This window comes from Octodon degus, unplaced genomic scaffold, assembly GCF_000260255.1.
Source record: "Octodon degus isolate 3935 unplaced genomic scaffold, OctDeg1.0 scaffold00051, whole genome shotgun sequence".
In the NCBI taxonomy this organism is placed as follows: Eukaryota; Metazoa; Chordata; class Mammalia; order Rodentia; family Octodontidae; genus Octodon; species Octodon degus.
In genome coordinates this window covers 11,916,014-11,939,660 of record NW_004524627.1, presented here as the reverse complement: position 1 = coordinate 11,939,660, position 23,647 = coordinate 11,916,014, and the positions used below count along the sequence as shown (strand labels likewise).

General features: G+C 39.1%; 2 protein-coding genes across 2 annotated transcripts in view; one reads left to right on the top strand and one right to left on the bottom strand.

The window, feature by feature from the left end:
- Positions 1–16,206, bottom strand: part of Trim13 (tripartite motif containing 13) — an 86,455-nt gene extending 70,249 nt beyond the window's left edge. Inside the window, exon 1 of the mRNA XM_023717230.1 lies at positions 16,153–16,206. The gene's annotated coding sequence lies outside the window, so the exon portion shown is untranslated. The remainder of the gene's footprint in view (positions 1–16,152) is intronic.
- Positions 16,207–16,351: 145 nt separating this feature from the next.
- Positions 16,352–23,647, top strand: part of Spryd7 (SPRY domain containing 7) — a 36,430-nt gene continuing 29,134 nt past the window's right edge. The window contains exons 1-2 of the mRNA XM_004633097.2: positions 16,352–16,619; positions 22,947–23,063. Coding sequence (XP_004633154.1) covers positions 16,514–16,619; positions 22,947–23,063 — 223 coding nt within the window. The 5' untranslated portion in view covers positions 16,352–16,513. The remainder of the gene's footprint in view (positions 16,620–22,946; positions 23,064–23,647) is intronic.

Below are 23,647 nucleotides of genomic sequence, written 5' to 3'. Positions count from 1 at the left end.
ATATTTCTATCTCAGATTTTGAGTAGTTGGAATTACAGGTATATGCTATCATGCCAGATTTTTTTTCACACCTATATGATAGTATCCTGAAAAGTCTACCTTACACCTTCCTTTAACATTTTGTACTAGTTTCTATTCCCAGTCCACACCCTATTCTCTATTCTCTATTCTCTGACAGTTTATCAAAAGTTGTGATTTCTAAGATACTGTGTGTTTATCACTAAGAACTAAATGCATTGTACCTTATTTTATAATGAGGAGACTACTGTTTTCTTTGAAATTATCTATATATCTATGAATAGCATTTCAGGAGACCAAGAGAGACATTAATAATAGTTATGTCTAATGTGGATGAAAACTAGTGAGTTAAAGAAGTGTTCCTAATGAGGTAAAGACCAAAAGCAGGATGAAGAAACTAGAAAAGTGATGAATAGACAGTGTAAGGAAGATAAAGATTGGCAAGTTGGAGAGTCACCTGATGGTTTTGTGACAGAATGTGGTTTTTCTACTCACTTTTACAAATCAATTTAAAAACTCTCAGGAGGCTTTACAACCTGTATCATGCAGGTATGCTCAAAATCTTGGAATTTGCTTTCCAAGTAACCCTACGTAGTAGCCTTCCCATTGCTGATACAATACTTGACGTCCACAACTTCAAAGAAGAGATTTACGTTGACATGAGTTTTCAGAAGGTTCAGTCCATGGTTAACTGGATCCAAGACAGAAACATCATGACAGAAGAGTATAGTGGAACAAAGCTTAGTGCACAGCAGCCAGGAAGCAGAGCAGGGCTGGGGATAATGCAGGGAGAAAGAGGCAAGGGACCAGATATAGTACCCAAGGTCGTACCTCAATGGCCCACTTAGATACCCCTAGGAGTGTGTCATACCTGCTCACTAGATGGCATTTAAGTTAATCAAGTTAATACAGTCAAACTTAATCAACATAACCTACTTACAAGGATTAAACCAAGCATTATTATTCTTTGTAGCAAATAAAACTAACCATCATAAACACCAAATGTACAGGGGAAAAAAAAGAATAAATATTGTTCCATTTAAAAAAAAAAAAACTAGTGAACTAAGCAACTGCACTGCAGATGGTAATCTGTAATAGTAGTTTCATGCTTGGAGTGCCTGTCATTATGGTCTTCTGAATATGGGCTGCTTGTCATGATATGCCAGTTGTTGCTGTGCTGTCTCTCGGGTAGATGATAGTTCAAAAAGAAGGGGTTGGTGAATGAAGGCAAGAGACAGGAAAAGGAATGTTGTATGATGGTCCTGCTTCAGGGTTGTACATGGTTAGATTTGTGGACTTATGTGTAAACATAAGTATATAATTCTTTATGCCTGTTTTTAAAAATATATTCTAAGTTTTAAATGTTTTTTCATCATATTCTGTAGAGACTTAAAGTTCAACATATCAATACTTGATGAAAAATACCTGCTCCATGTTATGCCTAAGATGTTGGATATTCAGACAGATAGTGAGGTTAAGCTTAACAGCCTAGGTTGTATGGTAATAACAATAAGCTTGTCTTGTGGAGGGTTAACAACCTAAGTTTGCAAACCAAAATTAGAAAAAAAGGAGGGTCGCAAGGAAAGACAATATTTTGGCCCTAGCCTTCCAAGGTCAATTAAGACTCAGGACATATGAGAACTTGTACTGTAATGTCATGTAACTCAGTAGTGTCCCAAATTTTCTGAACAAGGAGATTATGGAGCCAAAGAGGAAAGTGATTGATGATGTAGAGTGTGCCTAAGGAGAGTCACATGGAGAGAAACCATTCTCTCAGGCTTTCACAGAGAGCACATTGGCCAAGCAATGGCCATGACTCATCCACATGGCTGACACTGACAAAGCATCTACATTCTGAGGTACAGGATCTCAGGATAAATCCTGAGGGGATTTCACTGACCATATCAGACCAAAAAGCTACAAATCTTGTTACATAGGTCCTGCTTTACCTTGGTCTTAAACATCCAGCAGAAAAGTATAAAAACGAAATATAAGAAGTAAAGCCATGCTGTTATGTTGCGCTGTAGGGGACTCAGGTCAACAATTTCTGACATTGCCAGTGAAGTGGAAGACCCGATACTATTATGGACTACTGGACTCTTTTAGAATATTTTGCTGAGTTTACACACCTATAATATTCAAATGATGGAACTTAACAAGAAATGGATACAGATGAATATCCATTTTGTATCTGTGTGTTCAAAGTGGTTAGGATAGATATATAGTTACATTCTCTTAATGAATAGAGGGATTTGTTCTAATAGTGTTTGTAAATAGGATATCATGTCCGCATCTTGTACAGCAATTAACCACTAGGAAGAATGTATGCAATGTGTTAATTATTGAAACTGTCCTACAAAAAAAAAAAGAAAGAAAGAAAGAAAGAAAGAAAGAAACAAAGAAAGAAAGAAAAGAAATCTGGAGGAGGGCTGACAGAACTGGATATATCTTGAGTGCATGAGAACCTTTGTCAAAACTCATAGGGCTAACATGTTAACAGGGATAATTTTACTATGGGTCAATTATATTTTATTTAAAAAGTATTTTCTTATAAAAAAAAATACTAGCTCTTGTACTTCAAAGAGAGTCATAAAGAAAATGAAAAGGCAACCCACAGGATAAGAGAAAAATTTTGCAAGTAACAAATCTGATAAGCGAGTTCTATCTATATAAAACATTATAACTCCAGCACAAAAGGATAAGTAACCCAATTTGAAATGGCTAAAGGATTTTAACAGATAGTACTCCAAAAACATACTCATAGCCAAAAACCACATGAAAAGCTGCTTGGCCTCACTTGTTGTCTCAGTTACTCTTCTCTCATTGCTGGGACAAAATACCCAACACCCAATATGAAGAAATGAAAAGTTCATTTAGCTCACAATTAGTGTAGGTTTCAGTCCACACTCAGCTGGCTCCAAGGCAGAGTGGCACATGGCAGAGAGCAAACTTTCATGGTGGCAGCAAAGAGCAAGAGCAAAGGGAGTGGCAGCAGCTCAGGCAGCTAGCTAGGCTGTCTCCCCTCCTTACATTTTAATGCAAGTTACCCATCCCAGGGCAGGTGTAGCACTCACACCTGTAATCCCAGCATTGGATCAAGAATCAATCACAAACCCCAGAAGCTGCCCCATGACTGCATGAGGCATTGATGGGACAACTAAATGCAAACTCATCAGTTAAGGAAATGGAAATCAAAACAGCAATTAGATACTACTTCATATCTATCGGGATGGCTAGAATTAAAGACAGATGATAACAAATATTGGCAAGTATGTAGAGAATTCTCATATGTTGCTGGTGGTATTATAAAATGGCACAACTGTTTAGAAAAATTGTCTGGCAGTTATTCAAACATTTAAACGAAGTTGTCATGTTCCAGCAATTTCATTGCTAGATACACAGCAAAGAAAATTTAAAACATACACTGCTTGAAAACTTATACAGGGGCCAGGGAAATGGCTCAGTGGAATAAGTGCTTTCCTGGCAAGTGCAAGGGCCTAAGTTCAATCCCTGGGTCTGCCAAAAAAAAAAAAAAAAAAAGAAAAAAAGAAAAAGAAAACTTATACAATGAATAGCAGCACTGTTCATAATTTCCAGAGTACAATTTCAATGTCCATCAACTAATACATAGATAAGCAAAACACAGCATTTCTATACAGTGGAACATTTATGGGATCAAAACACAAGTATAAAGGAGGATCTCTACCTTTTCTCTTAGGTCTAGTTATCATTCAGGTGCATAAGAGCTAAGTTGTGGACTTCAAAACCTTTATTGTAAAGTGGTAATCTTGTTCAGGCTTTTCACTATGCCCTATAGAACTTTGACAAACAGTGGTTACTCTGCCAGCTAGTAAATGCTCCTAGAGCAGCTGCCACTCATTGAAGCACAAGACAGGTTTCCCCAGTATTTCTTTGGCGAATCCCCATTCAAGCCAATGGCTGATGGAATGTTGACCAGAGATAGCTGGATTCCTTCTGGAGACTGGTCTCTGGTTGTATGAGCCAATAGAAACTGAGGAATCATGGCCAAGGCTACTCAAAGGTGCTCAGTGGAAACTGGCTTCTAACCACTGAAAGAGCTCCACTTATTAATTGCACTATTTTCTCTCTGCTAGTAAACTAGAAATTTTACCTAGGCTTTTTAGTGCAAGGACTTAATTAGCCACTAATTTAAAAATTAGCCTGAGGCAGCTTGTACTAGTTTACACACCACAGCAGCTATCAGGAGAATGATTTACATCTGTGCCTTACATGTTAACTAATAGAGATTTTTGCCAACCTTAAGTGATGTGTTTTTACCAACATGTAAAATATGATTGCTAGATGATGAATATAAGTTTGACCTGTGTGCTCTAAAGATTTAATATAGCCAAGTCTTGCTAGGAAAGGTTGCCCTGGTGATTAGATGGAAGAATACAACTGTCTTGGAGATTTCTTTGTCCTAGGACCCCAGGCAAAGTCCTTCCAGTCAATTGTCTCTTTTGTCTATCTCCAAAGGTGATCCCTTTCACAGAACAGCAGGGGAGGTGCTCTGCTTCCAGCTCACCTTTTTATCCAATAGTTCTGCTTCCTTCTGTAAAAATTCCTGTCACCAGATCAATTTTAATTTATTCTTACAGATATTCAATAAGAGTAAGTGAACAAATGGTTTGTAAGATGTTTCAGGAGATAAAAATAGCATACCAGTTCAAGGGTAGACAGGTTGGTTGTTTCTTATCTCCCCTCTCTCCAAATAAGCATCCACCTGCTCTGGAGTGGTCTACTCAGGGGAGGCCTTGAGTGTGGAATCAATTAGAAACAAGGCGGGGACACCCTAAACTTTTTACTGAATTCCAGGTTATTTCAAAGTCAAAGTCTCTTACTCCTTTAGAGTGCTTCTTTAGGCACCAGAAGATGTTTGATCCTTACATGCTAAAAAAGCCATTTAATACTCCCTAGAGTCAAATGGAATGCAGAGGAAAGTATCAATCATGACACTGTTTTAGAACTAGAAAGATATTGTAAGAAAGCAAAATGGTAAAAAAAAAAAAAAAAAAAAAAAAAAAAAAAAAAGTCTTATGTTCAGATTTTGCTTGCATTGACAAAGTCATTGTTATCTGGTGTTGAAATATAGATGCAAGCTACAGGAGAACCAGGCAGTTCAGGTGCCGAAGGCATTCACTATCCCAGAGCCTAAGACTGTTCCTCCCTAATCTTTGGAGCCTAAGGACAAGACAGTCTTAATCAAGCCTCGCCCACCATTGCTGGGTATAAGGTTCTTCTAGTTGCCTTTCTAGTCTAGAGGATGGGGGTTCTAGACCAGCAGCAATCCAGTTCTCTAACAGGGCTACACCCATCCTTAGCTGAGTTTATACAAGCTCCTCAAGGATAATATCCTTTACAGAAGTAAATAGACAATTTGGAACTTCTAGAGCTCCTGTGCCTTTTTCTCTAAGTGAACTAAGACAGATAAAGTCAGATCTTTGAAAATTTTCATATGACCCTGATAAGTACATTGATGTCTTTTAGAGAATTTACTCAGACTTATAAACTGGATTGGAAAGATACAATGTTAATCGGAAAAATGTAATGTTAATCTTAAACCAAACTAACTTCTAATGAAACGTAGATAGCATTATAAGCTATTACATTTTGAGATAAATACTACATTGTTAATTCTAAACAACCAAAAGATGGACAGCCAGTGGAACTACCTGTTCCCATTGGAGCCCAAGAAGTTCCTACCCAAGACTCCTGCTGCCCTAATAGTCAGGCTAGAGATTAGAAAAGACATTTTGTTTCAAGTATGTGTTCTTTTTAATTTTTTGGTTTTTTGTAGAGGTTCTCACTAGGCAGCTCAGATTCCTAGTGATTCTCCTGTTTTTAGCCTCCCCAGCACTGGGATTACAGGCTTGCCCCTCTATACCCAGACTTGGTCGCTGGCTCAATGCGCCCCGGGGCAGGGCCAGTGAGGCATGTGGTGCCAGGGATGGAACCCTTGTCCCTGTGCATGCCTAAGCAGGTGCTTAGTCCACTAAGCTATCTCACTGGCCCTCAAGTATGTATTCTTGAAGGTCTAAAAAGAACTAAAACCAAGCCTTCTAGTTATTTTAAATTTTACCTATTTACAATACAGGAGCAATATGAACACTGCTCTGACTTCTTAGAATGTTTAATAGAGGCACTGGTGGGACATACATCCTGAGATGCTAATTCAGCAGAGGGACAGACTATTCTTACTGATAACTTCATTACTCAGTCAGCTTCAGATATTAGAAAAGAGCTACAAAAGATAGATTTTGATTTAGATAACTCAATACTTTAGTAAAAACTGCTGGCTTAGTGTCCTATAATCAGGATTGGAAGAAAGCCAAGGAGAGAAAACAAAGAGATCAAAGACAGCTACGTTTGTTGCAACCTCAAAACAGACCCTAAGTCTGATTCTCTGGGCTCCAAGAAGAGCTGAACAACCATGAGGTTCATCTGCTGATGAGGTTCATCTGCTACTGCTGGCTGTCACAAGCCAGGCCAGCATAAGAGGGAATGCCTTAAGAGGCTCCAAAAACCATGCTCTTACTGCCAAGGCAGCCACTGGAAGTGAGACTGAACTGAGGTGGAGGCACCAGAGCTCAGACTCAGCTTCCAAGGTGGCCCATTAGGACTAAAGGGCCCTGGGGCTCCCTCTGGCTGGACTGTTATCTATCTGTCATCTCCACTGAGGAGCCCTGAGTAATCATGACTAGAGGAAACTCCAGCCTATTTCTGGAAATTGGCACAGGTCTCTTAATAAAACTCTAAAGTCTGTTTTACTGCAATAAACAGACTTTGGGAGCTATCTTGCTTATTCCTAAAAGCCCAGCTCTCTTCTCAGAGAAATTTTATCTTGTATAACTATTATAATATATATTCAGGCTGCTTACTAATCAAAATGATGCTGAGACTGTTTTTTTACGAATGTAATATATATTGTTATTCATGTACAAGACTTAAAAAGTATGTCACTAGTTAAAACAGGTTCCCAAGGACAGACAGAATTCTGGTAAGAAAGAAGGTCTAAAAGCACTGGCTGTACCATGTCAAACAGCTTTGGCCTTACAGATAGAGCCAGGCCTTGTCTTTAAAGAACATAAAACTCATAGCTGCAGTGTTTGAAGAAAAAACCCTCCACAATGTCTGCCCAGGGACCATAACCAAAACAATGGGCCATTGGTTTAATCTGATTGAATACTATGCATTTCATAGGCGTGTAATTTAGCCTGGTTGATTTCTGATGTGACTTGATATTTCATGCTGATAGTAAATACAGGTGTGATCTCAGATTACATTTCTCAAAAGTAGCATTGCCTAACAGTTTTAACTAAAGCTGGAAGGACCTATAGCAAACTGTCAGACTCTGTGAATAAAGGGGTCAAAAAGCCAGTGGGTTAGCTCAAATGCTCATGCTTTGATTACACATGTTCTGATCTCTCAGAAAACGTGTTCCTTTCCTAGAAGATACCAAAACCCAGGTAATCATATAGGTAAAACCTATAGCAAATATGCTAGATTACTTTCAGATTCATTTTACTGGGATCCACCAGATTTTGTCTATAGAGACATATATTAAGGCCTTAACTAACTAGAGCCACCTCACACAGCCCAGGTGAACTGAGGCTTCTGGTGGTTTCCTGCCTCATTACAAGTAAAGCTATCTTCACATTCCTTGGGCAGGGCTGATTGACCTCAAAGATACTTCCTCTCCCAGTCTAATCAGAAGTCAGGAAATCCACTACAGGGGAAGTTGCCCTCATGTTCCTTGGGTAGGGCTGCCTGCAGAAGGCCTTAAAACCCAAAAGTTGTATCTTGCTCAGTGGGGCGCAGATATCTGACACAAGCTGCAGCAGGTAGAAGGGTTTACAGGAATGAATTTGTCTCAGTTGAAGTGATTCATAGTAGAAAGAATAAAGAATGGAAAAATAGAAAAAGAAAAAAGTGATACTAGCAACCTACAGGAGAAGGGGACATTTCAAACAAAAAATGTTCAAAGCTTCTAGAGAGGGAAAAAAGAAAGTGCTTATAATGGAATCAGAGGAAGTTTCAGGTTGATGAGGTCAAGGGTCTTCACCTCTTAGTCTAAAGGAATCCATGTTAACTGCCGATTTAAGGGAAAGGCCTATAAGACTTTTGATAGATGCTCAGGCAGATTTGTCACTAGTTACCTAGCTGGTGGCCCCGCTTACAAAACAGAAAGTGTACAAGTGTTTTCGTGTGCACCCAGTAATACTAGAGTTGATCAGTTTACTTGAGACAATACCCAGTGGCCATAGAACATAAAAAAGAGAACTCCATTTAAGAGCTCTCTGCTAACTGACCTACAAAAAGTTCTAACTAGTCTTTTTATAATTACAAACTTAAAAAAAAGTTTATTACATTCCAGATCCTTCTGCTAATGTCTCAATAGCTATTCAAAATATTTAGATATCAAATTAAGGGTATACGAAATGCTGAGGTTCCCTAGACCCTATTTTTATCTTATTTATTTATTTATTTATTTATTTATTACCAGGGATCGAATTCAGGATCGTGCACTCGTAAGGCAAGTGCTTATGCAGCTGAGCTATCTCCTCAGCCTTATCTTTATCATCTCTATGGGAAGTAACTACTATCTCTTTGGTGAAAAATATTTTACTATACTCATAATTATCCTGTTGATGTCATTTTTTGGCTCATGCACATTTAATAGTTTCTTTGACTTTGTCTCTAGATTCAAAGTTATATATCTACCCAAGACAAAAATACCTGCTGTCTACTGAGGGCTTTTAGATAGAACCTCTAGAGAGTATCTCCGACTGTTGATCAACAACTACACCCTAAAGAAGCCAGAGCAGTCATCACCCATTGTTCCCTCACAGCAGTTCGGGTTACTTCTTCAGAAGGGGCAATGTTGTAGGAAACTAAATTATATAGAAATATTATAAGCAGTCAGACAAGGCCAAGCCCTCAAACAGACAATATGGAAGACAAAATGACTTTGCAACTTTGGAAGAGACATACATTCATGGTATGGACCACATCTCAAGACAAAAGAGTAAACAAATACTGCCACACACTTCCCTAGGGATGGGCATCAGGGATTGATATTCTAAGTAGGTATCAGTCTCCTTGACAGAGCCCTAAAGAGTCACTAACTCAACTTCCAACAGGAAGAGACCTTGTCCATATTCATGCTGCTTGCTACATGACTCAATTCCTCATTTGGTCCTGGATTTAATCAACTATACCTGAGCAATGGTGCATGTAATCTCATTGGTTAACCAGTTTCATCCCATCTCATGCTCACCTAATTGAGTTCCTATATTGTCTACCACCTTAGACCTGCCTCACTGCATGGTCTCACTCTATGAAAATCCCTGGAAAAGGCAGCTTCCTGGGGGCAACGCACTTGGGTTCCCCTTCTGTCCTTTCTTTCCCCCAGTAAATATTCAATTCTTAACCTCCATTTGTTCCTAAAATTCATTCTCTGATTTTAGAGAATATGAACTCATCCCAGGTACCTTTCAGGTTGAGAGTTTCATTCCCTGTATCAGTTTCAGAGGTTTTAGCCAAAGGTCCATTGCTTTCAGCACTGTGGGCCAGCAGAAATATCACTAAGACAGTCTGCTGAAGAAAAGCTGCTCACCTCCTGGCAGCCAGGAAAGAGCAGGGAGAGAGCCAGAGAGGAAGGGGCTAGGACTAGTTAGACCCTGGTTAGGGTTTAAATATAAAATGTTCCCTAAAAGTCTGTGTGTGGAATGTGCCTCACATGGATCATAGGGGCCCTATACTCATCATAGGATTCATCCACTGATGAGTTCAATAGCTGAATGTATTGTTAGGAGGTGGGTCCTGTTTGAAAGTGCTTCACTGGGGGCGTGACCTGAAATGCTGTGCTTTCTTCTGCTTCCTGGCTGCCAGGAGGGGAGCAGATTTCCTCTTCTATGCTCTTCTGCTATGCCATTCTGCCTTGGAGTCAACTGACCATGGACTGAAGCCTTTAAAAATCCAGAGCCAAAATTAGCTTCACATTGTAGGTGTGAGGGGCTGGGGAGATGGCTCAGTAGAATAAGCACTTGCCTGGCAAGCCCAAGGGCCTGAGTTCAATCCCTGGTTCCGCAAAAAAACCCTCAAAAAAAAAAAAAAATTGCAGGTGTGAGGCATTTTATCCAAGTGACAGGAAAGTAGTAATACATATCCTTCTAAGGCACACTCCCAGTGACCTACTTCTCTTAACTGTGCTCCACCTCCCAGTCAGCTATAAATTCATTCATCAATTAATCCATTGATGAGGTTAGTGTCCTTATAATCCAATCACCTTGCTAGGCTTCACCTCTGAACATTGCTGCACTGAAAAACAAGCTAATACATGATACCCAAGTCTTCTAAGGACATTTCATATTTAAACAATAATACAAGGTATAACATTATATTTAGGGAGCATCATTCATATGATGTTTTAATAAATCTTTACTAAGTACTTAGTATATAATTGGCACCAATGAATTCGGAACATACAAAATTAAGTTTTGTTTTTTCTAAAAAATTACACAAAGTCAAGTATCTTAACTTTTCCCTTTCTTTCCAAAGCTTCAAAGAGCCGGCCAAATAGCTCAAGGGCCAACAAAATAGCTCAGTGGATTAAAGCACCTGCAAGCAGGTTCAGGGACCGGGGGTTCCATTCCCCAGCCTGCCATGCTGGCCCCGCCCCCAGGGCACACTGAGATGGCAATTGAGACTGGGCATGGAAGCACATGCCTGTAATCCCAGCTCTTGGGAGATTGTAAATAGGTGGATCACTACAAGTCCGATCTAGTAGTGAGACCCTGAACACCCTGTAGACCTTTCCCTAAAATAAAAAATTAAAAAAACCAAAAAGCAAGAAAACAAAGCTTTACATCTTTTTATAGCATATATTATATGTCTAATATAGACTGATATTTGCATTAGATATTAGATGTCATACATACAAATGGGAAGTTTCCCTTTTTAGACAGAGATATAAAAATCATTCTTAAAGCATTTGGCTAAACATCTGGAAAAGATAGAAAATTTTAAAAGTTTAATCATGTTCAATTCTTTGTAGGTCCATCTTCCTAAAGTTCTCTCGGCCAAAACATATCCCTGGAATATCTTCTCACTGTTATTATTTCACAATGGATTTTTTAAAGCAGTTTTTAAAAATAATTTAGAGTTTTTGTTAGTGTTTTGTTTTGATTATATAATGCAAGTGATCACACAGTATTTTGTCTACACTAAGTACATGCTCTAATACTGAGCTACACTCCACTTGTCTCCAATTTTATAAACTTTCATCAATTTTGGGTAATCTTACTTTCCCTTTAATTCAGGTTATAAAATCTGCAAATTGTAGTGGCCTACTAGTTCCTCAGAACTGCACTAACCCTATCCAGTAACACAGCTGCAGCCATAGACACATGTATATTAGTAGAATATTATAGTTTGTTCTGAGCACAATGAAGTTCCTGATAATCCCTGAATTTGGGTTATTGATATACAAAAACATTATTAAGAAAGTTTCAAATAATTTTAACTGTAGATGAAATCTTCTGAAAAAAAATTTTTATATTTCCCCAAATAAAATCATGACATTAAATAACCATACACATATCTCAAGTTAGTAATAGCTGGATACAGTTTAACTTATAATTCATGTGCCCTTCCACATTACTAGAAATATTTTAAGATCTTTTTCATAATTTCAATGATGTAAGTGTAATTTTGTTTTCCTACAAATATAATACATAGAGCAGAAAGATTATTTTTTTCCTGACTGATTTCTCCTGCAAATGTCAAATACATTTGCATTTTATAATCTGGATATAGCGTCTTCTCACTCCACAGTCCTACTGTAGCCTAAAGATACAGAACAACCTGAATGTCTTAGATGCTTTGGAAAACTTACTTCAGCTGTTTGGTAAAGCATAACATCTGGCACCACATGTCATGCAGGAAAAACAAAAGGTTGTTTTTCCAACCTTCCTCACATAATACCAGATTATATAGTCTTATCTTTGGCCATGAAAGGTTTATACAAAACACTTCTCATCACCCTTTTGTAGGTTTTGTGGTTTATATCTAGATGCCCCCCCACTAAGCCTCAGTTGCTCAGAGGTGGGGCTTTACAATATGGTTGGATAGTGGGTGGCAGGTGGGGGTGGCCTGCCAAGATCTATCCCCCTCTCAAAATCATCTCCCTCCCTCTTCCTTGATTGATTTCTGCTTCCTGCTCACCTTGCTATGTGCAATTTCCTCTGCTATGCCACACTGTCTTGCAGCTAGCAGACTATGGATTGAAATCCCTACAAACTCCCCTACAGTGCAAAAATGAACTGTGAAAGTTTATTTTCTTCCTTTAGGTTGTGGGTATTGTGTCTCAGCAATGAGAAAGTAGCCAGGACAGTAGGCAAGTCACAGGTCTAAGTGCTCTGCCTACTGACAGACAGATGGTTTAACTGTCTTAAAGTACTAAATATACCTTCCTTTGGTCAGAGAATGCCATGAAGGGCATTTCTATAAAATGTTCAAAGGTGCTCATAACAGTGCAGAAAGCCAACTAATAGCAGCCTATTGCAGAACAAAGATCTAGTTATTTTTCTTACTTCTTTTTGGTTGAGCATATTTAGGTTATATGCTTTAAAATTCAAAACACTCAGATTAAATGATTACAATTAACCCTGATAAATTTAAATGTCAACATCTAAAATAAAGGAATAGAAGGAAATAAAAATCAGGATTGCACTCTTAAACTTAGCATCTCAGGAATTGGGGATATAATTTAGTGGCAGCGCACATGCTTAGCATGCCCCAAGCCCTGGGTTCAACGTTCAGTAAGTAAAACAAAACAAAAAAATTCAATGTTATATAAATATATCTTTAAAATATTTATAAAGTACATTTTATATATATTTATAAAGTACATATTTTATATACATATATTTTATAATTAATATTTAATAACACAATCAAAAGCAAGACTGCCTGAGTTTGAACTCAAGCTTCATCCTTCATTATATGTGACTATAGGTACAGCTTTTACCTTTTCTTCACATCAGTTTCCTCATCTGTAAAGTGAAGGCTAATTTTTCCTTACAGTGTTGTTACAAGGATTAAATTAGTTTCAAAAAGCACTTAAATCAGTGCCTGGCAATAGTAACCACTGCATAAACATCAGTTACTATTACTTCAAATTCTAATAACAACTAGATCAAGGTTCCTATGAACATGTTAATTTTCAGAAGTGTGAGGTGTTTATAATGTTTATGATTTTTCAAGGTTAAAAAATGTGGTTTGGATTACTCTAAGAAAAAGTGTTTGGTTTAGAAAGTGATTGAGTTTCTATGGGCTGGTGAGACAGCAAAGGAGACTAAGTGCCTACTTAGGTAAGCACAGGGACCAGGGTTTGAGTCCTGGCACCACATGTCATGCAGGCACTGGCCCTGCCCCTGGGTGTGCTGAGCTAGCCACTGAGATGGGACATGGTGTTCCACGCCTGTAATCCCAGCCCAGGGGAGGCTGAAAACACAGGATCACTACAAGTCTGAGCTGCATAGTGAGACCCTTTACCAAATACATAAAATAAATAAAATGAAAAAAGAAAGTGATTGAGATTTTAAGACAAAAACCACTTTTGTATGATGCAGTACAAAGTGAAATTTACTAATAGATATATGCCTGCCATAAAAAAATACCTATTAAAAAAACCTCCTGAGCATAATTTCCTACTCAGAACTGAAACATATGCTTTACATTATTGTCCTATCAGTTTTCCAGTTCTTCACAATGTCCCTGAAGCCGTCAGACTTTTACTCCTCCAAAGTCTCTCTTTGCTATTTTTCACTTAGATAAACAGCCTTCTAACTATTGGAGAAACTTTTTGGAGGCTTTATTTGTGATTATTATTTAGTGATTTCTGTGAAAGACTGTTGAAGTATGTTTAACACTGTGCTTTCCAATAAAGAAAGGATAACTCCTTTGAAAGTAATAATGAGGATAACAGAATCCCAGACACAAGAAGGGAAAGGTCTTTAGGCTCATGGATGACATTCATTTTCCAACTCAAGGAAATCAGCTGTAGTAGCTAACTAGTTTGCTTGCTTCATTCTACTGAGTGCACTTGAGTTTCAACAGTACAGGCAAAGTGCACCAGGCAGTGCCCCCAATAAATTACTTTTTCCATCTAGGAAAGACTATGGTACTTCTGTCTTCTGCATTAATAGCTAATTCACAGCCATCTAATTAGCTGTCACTGAAAATGTGATGGACTTGAACAGCCTAAATGTTTATTACATGTCTAATTCATATACCATTTTAATATCCCAGAACAAAAATTTTACAATGACTTACGTTTTATTTATTATCTGTATAAAAGTTATCACAGTGTTATCCTATATGAAGATTAATGAAACACATAAAAATAAAGTGATAACTGCATTTTGAGCTGAAAGTTTCAGAGGATTTTAGCAATAGTTACAAGTTAGAACTTCAGAATTTGAGAGGCAACACCATGTGGTTGAGCAAATATAGGCCTAAGAGTCAGAATGATGCTGGTCCTGGTGCACACCCATCATTTCAGCTCTCCAGAAGATGAGGCAGAGGATCATTGTAAGTTAAAGGCCAGCTTGGGTGAGTTCAAAGCCAGCCTAAACTGCATAGCAAAACCTTGTCTCAAAAAAAAAAAAAAAAAAAAAAAAAAACAAACAAAAAAAAACAAATGATAAAAAGTCAGGATGGGTTTTGAGCTCTACCTTACATATTTTTCCTTCTCATTTAATGTTGCACAAATTATTTAATCCTTGTAATCATATTTTCATCTATAAAATGGGAACACCAACCTTGAAACCTTGTGAGAATTCACATACTATTTGCAAGTTAGATATATATGGAAAAAAAGTGCCTATCTCTTGGTAGGCAGGCAGAAAAAAAAATTTCTCTTCAATATTTTGTGATGTATTCTCTTCCTCCTGTGAAGGCGAGAGATGGATTTGGCATAATCCAAATACTAACTAAATTTCTAGAATAACAGTCAAAATTTTCCGTGAAAGAAAATTTCATTAGTAAAATGATAACCAAGAAAATATTTCATTGGCATTGAGGGTGGGGGTAATCCTCAACCAGTTTATCTTAGCTATTAATTCTACAGTAACTAAAGCTCAAAATACAAAATTTGCATTGTTAATAAAACTAATTGTAGTGAAAACATCATGTGGACAGAAAAGAGATCCATGGGCCTGAAAACTTCTCCTCATCCTATGTATAAAAATTCCTCCATAAGGTATATTCGTACTCAGGTGACTAAAAACTTACATATGACAATCCATTATAATCATGGGACTTTATATCTGGTTTCCCAGGACTTGAACTCCAAAGAAGCCCTCACAATGACCTAGGAACAGAGCCTGGTTAATTCTAGAGGCCTTCCCTGACGCCAATCAGTATGGATGCAAAATCTGCCACCGAAAGGCAGCCTAGGAGATGACAAGTGACAGCTACGGAGGCCTTCTACGTGGAAGCAGGAGGAGACAGTAGGAACCAAGGGCTTCCTGAGAGGACCTGGCAGCCTTCCCACAGCCTCCAGGGTTCCTTCGCCTTCTTGGGAGCCCTCAGTGCACCCGAGAGGAGAGCTTGCGAGAGGCCGGCCAGAGCCGCGCTCCAGCCCCACGCAGCGGCTCCCTCCCAGGACCAGCTCCGCGGGCCGGGACAGCGCGTCTCTGCGCGGAAAACGCTGCGGGGCCCACGAAGAGCCACAAGGAGGGGTATGAAGCCTCCCCCTGCAAGTCCAGCTCGTTCAGCCCTGGGCGCTGAGCGAAACCTCAGGGAGCATTTTTGTCAGCTTCCCTTCCCCTCAGGGATACCTGTTTTTATCAGTTTACCTATAAAAGATAATGCAGTAGAAAGGCAGTATTTAAAACACAGCATCCTGCCAGGCGTGGTGACACGCGCCAGGAGCACCCGCAATTCTGGAGGATGAGGCGGAAAGATCGTTTAAGCCCAGCAACTGGAGCCGGGTCTGGCCGACACAGCGAGACTCCCTCCGCTTCCCAGTTTGAAAAAGAAAAAGAAAAAAAAAAAATACGCCCATACCATCCGAGAACTCCCAGGGTCCTGGCAGGGCAAACTCACCTGTCAACGTGGGGGGGCCGGCGTGAGGCCGCCCTGGCAGAAAATGACCAGACGCGTGGGTGTACACCTTCTCAAAGCGTGCCAGTCCGCCACGCCCCTTTACTGTCACAAGAGTCCCGCCCACTATAGGCCCCGCCCACCCGCCGCCCCGCCCATACCCCTCGCTTAGTCCTGCCCACGGCACCTCCGCCTGTGCTGTTCCTCCCGGCCGGAGGGGTCGCTGTGCCAACTACCGACCTCCACACGGACACTGCAGGCGCTCGGACGGGGGCGGAGGCGCAGCTGGGCGGGCGGAGCGGTGGGGGGCGGTGTCGCCGCGGTATAGGGGCGGTGTCAGCGCCGGCGCGGTGGTCTTTGCGCCATGGCCGCGTCGATGTTTTGCTGCCTGCGGTGCTGCAGGGACAGCGGGACGGGCCACATTCCTCTGAAGGAGATGCCGGCCGTGCAGCTAGACACGCAGCACATGGGTAAGGCCCTCCCTTCCGCAGACTCAACGGCCCGGGGGCAGCAGGGGTAGGCGGTGGAACCGAGCCGTCTGCTTGCGCCGTCTCCCTGGGCAACACTGCCCAGACCTCGTCGGTGTCGCCGACCTCCGTGGCTGCCGCCAACTCCCTGGTCCGGTAGGCTGGCGCCGGGAGGGCTGCGGTGATCTCTCCGTCTCCTGCGAGTTGCCCCTGCACGGGGGAGCTGCCTGCCCTCTGACTCGGTCTGGTGTCCACAAGTTTCAGAATGCTTTCGGTTCTAATGTCCTGACAGTCGGCTGTTTCTGTTCAGCCTCATCTTGTATAGGTTGAAGCTTGTTTTATTGGAAATAATTCCCCCCTCATCTGCTGAAGTCAAAACAAGAAGGTAGAGAAAAGCCTGAAGTCGTACTTCAAGTTAGAACATGCCATTTCAACCAAAACCTCCCCATTGCTGGCGCCTCCTTAGTCACTGTTGGAAGCGCTGTAATTTCATCTCCCTGGCCTCTTCCCAACAGATTGGGCTGCTGCAAAATAAAACAGCACTTTGTTCCTTTGCATCAGTGTCTTTTCCTGCCCGATCCAAATCTCCGTATAACTTTTTGTTCCTCCATATAACTTTTTATCTAACATTCTTAGTCATCATTACCTATTATTTTCCTTTTTTTAGACTTACTGTATAGTTCCATGCTTCTGGAATACAGTTCTAGCAGGAGAGCTTTCCCAGTATAATTATTTAGCAGTAGCGTTAATAGGGGATAATTTTATACTAAATATATTTATACACTTTTGATTTTTTTCTTGCATTGCTCATTGTTTAAAATTCAGTGCATTGAAGTAAAGGAAAGTCTTTATAGCAAAACCCTTTTACCCATATTTTTTATAATTCTGAAAGCACTATTTCCATATTTCTGTAACAAGGTCTAAAAGTTTATCATTGTTTACTGTCTTGTATGTGGATGCTTATGGTACCTTTAATGTTTAGATCCACTAAGTATAGTAGAGAATCTCACTGCATACGTAAATGAGTATCTTTAAATTATTTATCCATCATCATTGGTAGGCAATTGATGTTCAGATCCTATAGTTTCCTTCAGAGAATAGTTCCATTTACTTACTGAACTTTTTTGAGAGACTGTCTGATGGCAGGCATTGTCATAAGTGCTGGGGATAAGGTAAAGGACAACCCTACGTAAGTCCCCTGGAGCTTTTGAGCAGCCTTTGTTCTTCCTATCTCTGGTGCTAAACTCTCAATCTCTGTAGTCTGCTGTATAGAACATTCTTTTTCTTGGGTCTCTTCTCTAGGAAGAATTGGTCATTTGTACTCATTCCACTATATTTATCTTTCTCCAGATTTGCTGGGCGTGTTCAGCTACTCAGTGGATGAAGCAGAGTAGTCCTACATTTTCTGCCCTTACAATTTTTTCTTAACCTGTCATTAACTTCAAATTCTTCAGTCACAAAGAAGGCCTGATTTGAGAACTTGAGCAAAATAGAAGAAAAGAGTGTTGTGGAATTAGAAGAGTTTCAGGCATGAGTCGAACTGATGGTACTGGGGATTGAACCCAGGAGTACTCTGCCAGTGAGCTCCACCCTCAGCCCCCTTATTGTTTTTTGTTTGTTTTGTTTTTTGTTTGAGACAGGGTCTCACTAAGTTGTCAGGTGAGATACAAGCTTTCAGTCCTCTCCCTGAGCCTCCCCCTATAGGCATGCACACCTTGCCTGAGTTTTAAGGTTGACTATATAAGAAGCATATTTAACCAATATGCATACTCGGCTATGTGAAAGTTTGCATAAATAACCTAAAGAATATGATTGCTTTAAAAAAAAAAAAAAAAAAACCAGACTCCCTTTGTTGCCCAGGGTGTTCTTGAACTTTTGAACTGTTGGGCTCAGGTGACCCTTCGGCCTTAACTTCTTGAGTATGGAAGACCATGGGCTCATGCTTTTCTTTTCTTTCTTTTTTTGGTAAAGAAAATCTAGGTAATTTATATTAAAATGATGCCTATTTTAGAATAGTCACTTATTTTGATGTTGTTGCTTGTTTTTAGAAACATTTTGGAATTCTCTCTGGCATAGTTTTTGTAAAAATCTTGATTGATGGCACATTATTTGAATTGCCTTTTTAGAAATGAATGCTTTCCAAAGTAGCTACGTTTGTACCAGGGATCAAACTCAGGACTTTGCAATCAGGCAGACAATGCTTATGCTGTTGAGCTACCTCTGGCAAAAGGGATGTTATTCATCTGGAAATGGGTAGTACTTTTTGTTGTTGTTAAACAGGGAGGGTCTTCCAAAAGCTACAACTCTTGTTGCATAGGTCCTGCTTTGTCTTGGTCTTAACCATCCAGCAGAAAAGTATAAAAATGAAGTATAAGAAGTAAAGCCATGCTGTTATGTTGAGCTGTAGGGGACTCAGGTCAACAATTTCTGACATTGCCAGTGAAGTGGAAGACCCAGTACTATTATGGGCTACTGGACTCTTTTAGAATATTTTGCTGAGTTTACACACCTATAATATTCAGATAACACAACTTAACAAAAAAGAGGATACAGATGAATGTCCATTTTGTATCTGTGTATTCAAAGTAATTAGGATAGATATACAATTACATTCTCTTAATGAATAGAGGGATTTGTTCTAATGGTGTTTGTAAATAGGATATCATGTCCACATCTTGTACAGCAATTAATCACTAGGAAGAATGTATGCAATGTGTTAATTATTCAAACTGTCCTACCAATTTGGTTTGAAAAACAAAACAGGGAGAGGGTCTTGCTATGTAACAGGCTGGCCTTGGCCTACCAATGTATGTGCCACCACACCCAGCTTTCTAATGTTTCTTAAAACGTACTCTATGGATGTGTTTTTGTGGTATTCTAGCTGTGCTCAAATTTGCCTTAATATTCCAGAAATACTTTGACTTGCATTGATTAGTAAAACTGTACACATTACATATATCCAAATGCATATTGTTGACCTTAATAAAGAGAAATGGAATCTTAAAGTGATTCCCTAGTGATTCACAAACACCCCAGGATACCCTCTGAATATATTTGTCTTTCTGTATAAAACATCTCCGTACCCAACAGAATGCTTTGGAGACAAGTGATATTGGAATAAGAGAATAAATACCATGTTCTGAGTTGTTTCGATGATTCCAGATCACAGAATAGACTATATTGTTTTGAGAGGCTTCTGATATTTTCATTAACCCAGTACTTCGTGATGAAATCCAAGATAATGTTATCTGTTTCAAAAACAAGTTGTGAGAAGGGTTTAGTATGTGTGGAGGGCCATAGACCAATGCCAATTAAGAGAGAGAGAGTACTATTTATTTGCATAATTCTTGGAAATGTGTTTTAATAAGGATGCTTTCAGTTGTCATCAGTGCAAGCTACAGTTCAGAATTGTTTAAACAATGAAGGAAATTTATCAGTTCATGTAACTGAAAATTAACAGCACTGGCATCAGGAAAGATTTAGTACTGCTAAGAATTCAGTTCCTTTTCCTTTTATTTCCTCTATCTTCTGCTGGTTATTCCTGAAAGCCAGCTTCCATGGTCCCTTGAAGCATCTCCTGGACTATAGATTTTCTCATTCAATTCTAACAAGTATGAGATCAGTTTACTCCAGAGTTTCTTACGTAAGTGCTGACACTTTTTCTGATTGTTATTTGTTGTTATGTTACCATTTTTGATTGAATCACTGTGGCCAAGAGATGTGCAATATACTGACTGACTTAATCTAGGTCAAATGCTGTACCCTTGAAGCCAGAGACTGAGTCAGCTTCTGTGGAACTGTTTATCTCCAGGTGGAAAGGGAGAGCAGATGCTGCCTGTCCACTACAAAGTGCTCAGTACAGCTTATTTATTCTTTCATTGCTGTATCGTTATTTACTAAGCTAGATGCCAAGTACTGCAGAGTCTTTGCCGTCAGGGAGGTGCTCTTGAGATGGAGCTAGTAGACACATGTAGGGTAGCAAGATGCAAATTATTTATGAGGGTCACTCCAAAAATTAATACATCTAAGGGGCTGGGAATATAGCTCAGTGGTATAAATGCCTGCCTGGCAAGTACAAGGTCCCAAGTTTGATCCCCAGCTTTACAAAAAACAAACAAAAAATTAATATGTTAAGGAAAAAAATAGATGCTAATGAATTTTAATAATCATATAGTAGTACTAAGTTCTTAAGCAGTCAGTTTAGAATTGTAATAGATTGTGATATTATTTGCATTTCTCTCACGTATTTATCTCAAAAATTTTTGTTTAAATATGAGTTAAACCTTTTTATCACTATTTTCTAGTTTCATTTAACGCCTTCTGGAGGAGTCTCCCACAATTCTCATATCTAGATTTGAGATAATTTTCACTTGTATTATTTGCTGGTGAGGTGGTGGTGTTGGCCATAGGCCTTGGGAGGCACATATTGTGGTGTTAAAAGATATATCTTATATATTACAATTATGTTTTCTCTTCATGTCCTCAGATATGCATGGCTTTCTAAAACCATGATTCCAAAATAAATTTAGTAGTGGGATCACATATCAAGAGAGAATATTTTCTTCCTCTCATCTATAATTGTTGAGTTGAAATTAAAATTTTCCATGAGAATGAAGTACATTTCATGATGCAGAAACCTTGTTTATATCTCTCTCATATGATAGTAGCTATCTTGATAAGTATTTTAAAAATCTAAAATATGCATTTTTCCAGTGTAAGCCATTTCACCATAGACGTTTATTTCTTCTAAGTATAAGCCATTAATATATTACCTTGTAAGTATACATTCAGCTAGTTTTTATTTTGTGGCATTCTCAATTAAATTTCATACCTTTAAAAAAAAATTATGTATTTGGTACCAGGTCTCACTGTGTAGCTCAGACTTGTAGTGATCCTCCTGTTTTCAGCTTCCTCAGTGCTGGGATTACAGGCTTGTATCACCACGCCCAGACTCTGGTTCAGTGCACCCTGGGGAGGGGCCCGCACCATATGCAGTACTGGTAATCGAACACTGGTCCCTGTGCTTGCCTAAGCAGGTTCTTAGTCTGCTGACCTAGCTCACCAGCCCTATTCAGCTAGTTTTTAATAAATAGTTTTCATTAATCTGTATTTCAGCCTAAATTAAGAGGTTTATGAAAAATTTGAATTTGTTTATTGGCTAAAACTGAAAGGAATTGGTCTCTTTATTTCTACTTTACAAGTATTTTGAAGTTCAGTATAATTAAGAGTTATTAGTATATTTTTGTCTTGTGTTTTTTTGTTTTGTTGTGGTGTGTGTGTGTGTGTGTGTGTAGGATCACATTACACAGCTTGCACTCGTAGTGATCCTCCTGTTCTCAGCTCCCTAATGCTGGGATTACAGGTTTGTGCCACCATACCCAGACTCTATATTTGTTTGGGTTTTTTTAATGGAGAAATAAAAGTATGTATTTACAACTAGCCAACTGGACTCATGCATCTTAATCAGGAGCCAAAATGGGGCCGGGAAGATGGCTCAATAGAATAAGTGCTTCCCTGGCAAGCTCAAGGGCCTGAGTTCAATCCCCGGTTCCACAAAAAAATAATAATAATCAGGAGCTAGTTGAACATATACCTTCTTCTCTCCATCAGGCCTGATTAGGTTATTAGCCTTGACCACACCAATGTCATAGAGCTTCTTCACTCTTGTTTGATCTGGTGCTTATTGGCTTTGACATCAACAATGAACAGGAGTGTGTTGTTGTCCTCAGTCTTTTTCATGGCTGACTCCATGGTCAAGGGGAACTTGATGATGGCATAATGGCCAAGCTTGTTTCTCCTAGGGGCACTCTTCCAAGGGTATTTGAGTTGCCTCTGGAGTGGCAGTGTCTTGGGATGGTAGAAGGTGGGTGGCATGCCTATCTTATTATTTTTTGTGGATATGGATACCTTTCAGTATGATCTTCTTAGCCTTCAAAGCTTTTGCTTTGGTTTCAGCTTTGGGATGGGCAGAGGCTTCCTTCTTCACCTTTGGCTCCATTTTGGTCAAGAGTTATTAAAGCTGCAACTGAATATTATATGTGATGTCTTCACAGAAAAAAAATGAATAAAATATTTGAAGTAATAAACAATATTTCTGTATTTCAAAGTAGTTATATTGGGGCCGGGGAGATGGCTCAGTGGAATAAGTGCTTCCCTGGCAAGCACAAAGCCCTGAGTTCAATCCCCGGTTCCGCAAAAAAAAAAAAAAAAAAAAGTAGTTATATCATTCCTATTTTATGTGTGCTGAGTTGTTAGTAAATAAAGGAATGCTAATTGTTGGATATAAAAATACAAAACTACATAGTATCTGCTTTTTCCCCCCTTTTTTAGGAACAGATGTTGTCATTGTGAAAAATGGAAGAAGAATATGTGGAACAGGAGGTTGTCTAGCCAGTGCACCTTTACATCAAAACAAAAGCTATTTTGAATTCAAAATCCAATCCACAGGTTAGTATAAAGGTACTTTACTATTAAAAGTTCTAATTGTTCTAAATATTAAGTAATTTTAAATATGTGAAAAAGATTCAGAGGTATTTGCTTTTTAAGTCTCAAACTTTCACTTAGATCTGTGTCTTGTGTGATCCAGGTTAAATTTAAAGTTAGGTTTAGTTTTCTATAAAGTAGAGATTGTAAGAGCTGCCTTTTCTCTCTCTTTCTTTTTTCTTTTTTTTTTCCTTTTTCTTTCTTTTTTTTTGGTCTCCTTGAGACAGGGTTTTACTGTGTAGTTCATGCAGACTTTGAACCTATTTTGCAGCTCAGGCTGGCCTCAAACTCAAGGTGATCTTGGGAGCGCAGGCATGTACACCACATCCAGCCTAGGCACTGCCTTTCCTGCCTCATAGGAACTATAAAATTACTTTAAAAACAGGACATGCTGGACGAATGTAAAGTTGCAAGCATTATTAAGGGATTCTAGAGTCATCATTCTATTTGTTTGTGCATATGAGATATGTAGACTTTTGCTATTTTATTTTAAGATAAAATTAATCTCCTTTTTTTGACATCAGTTATTTTTATTTTAAAGAAAAAAA